The sequence below is a fragment of the Laccaria bicolor genome, genomic scaffold (assembly GCF_000143565.1).
Source record: "Laccaria bicolor S238N-H82 LACBIscaffold_5 genomic scaffold, whole genome shotgun sequence".
In the NCBI taxonomy this organism is placed as follows: Eukaryota; Fungi; Basidiomycota; class Agaricomycetes; order Agaricales; family Hydnangiaceae; genus Laccaria; species Laccaria bicolor.
Genome location: NW_001889876.1, coordinates 749626 through 753016, shown reverse-complemented (window position 1 = coordinate 753016; position 3391 = coordinate 749626). Strand labels below are relative to the sequence as shown.

The 3391-nt window shown below is 46.1% G+C and overlaps 3 protein-coding genes across 3 annotated transcripts in view; 2 read left to right on the top strand and 1 right to left on the bottom strand.

The window, feature by feature from the left end:
- Window positions 1–496: 496 nt before the first annotated feature.
- Window positions 497–2099, top strand: LACBIDRAFT_324074 (uncharacterized protein; the record flags this gene model as incomplete). The annotated part of the gene is made up of 8 exons (XM_001877703.1): window positions 497–526; window positions 599–688; window positions 835–897; window positions 1246–1437; window positions 1470–1523; window positions 1544–1564; window positions 1596–1677; window positions 1978–2099. The coding sequence occupies 8 exons, from the start codon at window positions 497–499 to the stop codon at window positions 2097–2099; spliced, it is 654 nt and encodes a 217-aa protein (XP_001877738.1).
- A 133-nt stretch (window positions 2100–2232) lies between these two features.
- LACBIDRAFT_324073 (uncharacterized protein) lies at window positions 2233–2844 on the top strand (the record flags this gene model as incomplete). The annotated part of the gene is made up of 3 exons (XM_001877702.1): window positions 2233–2418; window positions 2477–2585; window positions 2780–2844. 3 exons carry the CDS (start codon window positions 2233–2235, stop codon window positions 2842–2844), a joined length of 360 nt encoding a protein of 119 aa, XP_001877737.1.
- A 319-nt stretch (window positions 2845–3163) lies between these two features.
- Window positions 3164–3391, bottom strand: part of LACBIDRAFT_324072 (uncharacterized protein) — a gene marked incomplete at both ends in the record, with an annotated part of 2012 nt that continues 1784 nt past the window's right edge. The window contains one exon of the mRNA XM_001877341.1: window positions 3164–3242. Within this exon, the coding sequence (XP_001877376.1) occupies window positions 3164–3242 (79 nt within the window). The remainder of the gene's footprint in view (window positions 3243–3391) is intronic.

The window sequence follows — 3391 nt, the reverse complement described above, 5'->3', positions numbered from 1 at the left end:
GACGGAGTCAATGAAATGCCCCGCCGGAGTTGTGGGGGAAAAAAATGAGCTGTACTGTTATAGCTTCTCAATACATCTTTCCAGCATACTACAACTGTTGTAAAATAGGTTCAAGTTTACTTTGGAAAAGAATTTTGGCGCATGGTGGAGAAATGAGGTTGAATGCATGAAATATCTCACAACATGATATTGTTGACTTTTCTGTATACTTTGCTACCAAATCTCAACATCTGAGCCTTTCTTATACATAGTTAACATATGGCAGAATATATATCCCCTGCTCCAAAGCAGTTTTCTGATGGTTTGGGGGAGCTGGAGCTTGAAAGGGTGAAAATATGACTCTAAACATGAAACCACATTCTTTCTTATTTCCTTTCACTATCTAAATCTTGTTGAAATGCTCCCATACTTTCCCCAAATATAGCCTACATACTTTAGAATCAATTCAGATAGGTGGGGGAAGCAGTTGTGAGGGAAGAAAAAAAAATATAACTTGATGTATGCAAAATGGCATGTTGTGCAACTGGTTTGTATAAAGATTCATGCACCAAATAGCTCTTTCCGAGGTCTGTTCACAAAAACTTCTTCAATCACTGAGAAAACTATTCCAAATGATTCTATTCCTTTCTGGGATCCCCCCAATGTCTTTGTTTTGTTGGCGCGTTGCATCGCCAATGAGCGTGGCACAGTGCGTAGTTTCAGATGGTGTGTGAATAATGCGCTCCTTCCATATTAGGTTGCCGCTGGCCCATATTAGGTAAGGCGGGCTGCCAGAGTTGTTCTACTTCTAAAAACTAAATGGTGCACACCTCAACTATCTGACCTCCAATTCAGTGGATCTTTCTTTTGTATTATGAGGATTTGTCATGGCTACTAGCAGGACCTTTCATCGATATTGTGCGTTGATTTCTTGACAATATATTTCTTGTTTCTGCAAATCACATATTCCAAGCCATTGCATGTTTCAGTTCACATGGATGGATGATCTGGGCACCAGCTTAAAAATGCTGTAGTGGATTGACTCCTCTATCTTGAATAAATGCTTCGCCAGAGCTGACATTGAATTTTGAATGCCCCGTCGGAGTCAATCAAATGCCCCGCGGGAGTCAACATTTTGAATTCTCAATTCCCTGTCAGTGTCAATCAAATGCTCTGCCACAGTCAATAAAGTGCTCTGCTAACTTGACGTATTCAAGATCATGCCACAGATGACCATATTGTGGAGGTCATGTTTTCTATTTCAAGGTCAAACACCCTGATGGGGCCATTGCCGACAGTGCCTTCAATCTCAACCTCAAACACCCCGACGGCAACATCCTCCGTGGTGCTTTCAATCTCAACCTCAAACACCCCGACGGTGACATCCCCCGCGGCACCTTCAATTTCAATGTCAAACACCCCGACGGAAACATCCCCTGTGGCACCTTCAATCTCAATGTCAAACACCCTGACAGAGACATCCCCAACAGAACCATCAATTCCAGTTTGACACCCCAATGGAGCCACAAATGAGTAGACAAGGTGTGAGTAGCTAAATGAAAAGCTTTCATTTCTTAACTACAAGGTGAGTGTTTCCCTGTTGGGACAAAATTCAGTTTTTGGTTGATATGGAGACTATCTTGCAGGAGTTGGATGAGATAAAGATTAAGATACATTATGCTACAGATCTAGATGGATGTAAGTAAGGGGAGAGAGGCCCCAGTTAAATTTTTTTGTAGTTCCATCAGGATGGGCTGAGAGCCCGTCGGGACGTGGTCAGAGCCTGTCGGTTGAAAAAGTGGTTCCGCCGCGGGAGCGTAAACCCTGCCAGGGTCAGAAACCGGCCGCTTCGTTGCCAATGGAACAATGGCAATCAAACCGGCCGCCCCGGCTGACCCATTCACTACGACTGATTGTCACGTCCGGCTGTTCCGTTGTTATTGGACCCATGTGACTGAACTAACTATTCGGCGGGCATCGTCATTGATAAGGTGTTAGGGTTAGGCAGTGGCACGGGTTGGGGTAACCCGTCAGGGTTACGGGTTGGGGTATCAACGGGTCAGGGTACGGGTTGGACATCTCGGAACCCCATACCCGAAGTACCCGTATTTCTATATTAGGAAGTAGGAGCCTGCTCATCCAAACTATACCTAACAACTGCAAAAAAAACTATACAGCAACTATACAGTCGGTTCAAGCCACCGAAAAAAAGGTATAAAAGGCAGCTAATCAGGACACCAACCATCCGTCTCAATGGCAAAGTCGAAAGACGATGCGCAGTCCGCTAAATCCGCCAAAACAACTTCTACTACAAAAACATCAGCTTCATCACTCGTAACCAAGGCAAAGTCCGGCCTCGCGACTCTTAAGCGCAAGGCCATGGCAGTTCTGAGCCCGAAAAAGAAGAAAGCTCGCATCCCCGAGGGTGCCGAGATTGATGTAAGATTGACATACCTCTATCATATCTTCGGGGCCCAGGCTGACATCCAGTTCCAAGGTCCCAGAACAAGCCGCCCCCAAAAAATCCTATCCGAAGGCGAGCATTATCGATGTCGACGATGACGACAAGCCTGAGAGTGCTGCTGAGGATGAAGAAGACGAGCTCAGTATGTATTGTTGTTTACCTCATGACTTGAACAAGGTACTTACATCGACTTAGAGCGCATGATGAAACACTGGACATCACCGGTCTATGCATTCTACTCACAAGTATTAGTTACCTTACCCCACTAATACTGAGCCCCCCGACCATACAAACAGACCATAGTTGATGGTGCCTGCTGATGAGCCCATGGATCAGTTGACCCCATCAAAGGTGGACCGGCCATCAAGACTCTCTTAGGACTGGTACTGTGCATCGGCTGAGAAGTGTACCCCATGAATTGACATAGCTAAAAATGCCTTGGATCCTGGGTCAACCGATCTCTTCATGGATTGGGCTCAACATGTGTCATGGGTCAGCTGAAGAGCTCTAAATCCCATGCATTGTGGATCAGCCCACAGCCGTCTCATTTTTATTTGCCAAGTTTACCTCGGCTTTTCATTGCCGGTCATCATGCAGTTTACTGGGTCGGGTCCATCACCTACCAAGAAGCCGAGCACGGTGACATGGTCAGTCAGCTAGTACCCCATGAATTAAATATGCCTTGGATCCTGGGTCAACCCGTCTCTTCATGGAATGGGCTCATGTGTCATGGGTCTGCTGAAGAGCTTTGAATCCCATGCAGCGTGGATCAGCCCAACCTGGTCCCATCCAGTTGACACTATACGGCCGAGTTTCGTCTTCACTCAGGTTTTATTTGCCAAGTTGCTCAAACATTACCTCGGCTTTTCTTTGCCGGTCATGGTCCAGTATTCGGTCATGCAGTTTACTGGGTCCATGACTTCCCAAGAAGCCGAGCACGGTGACGTC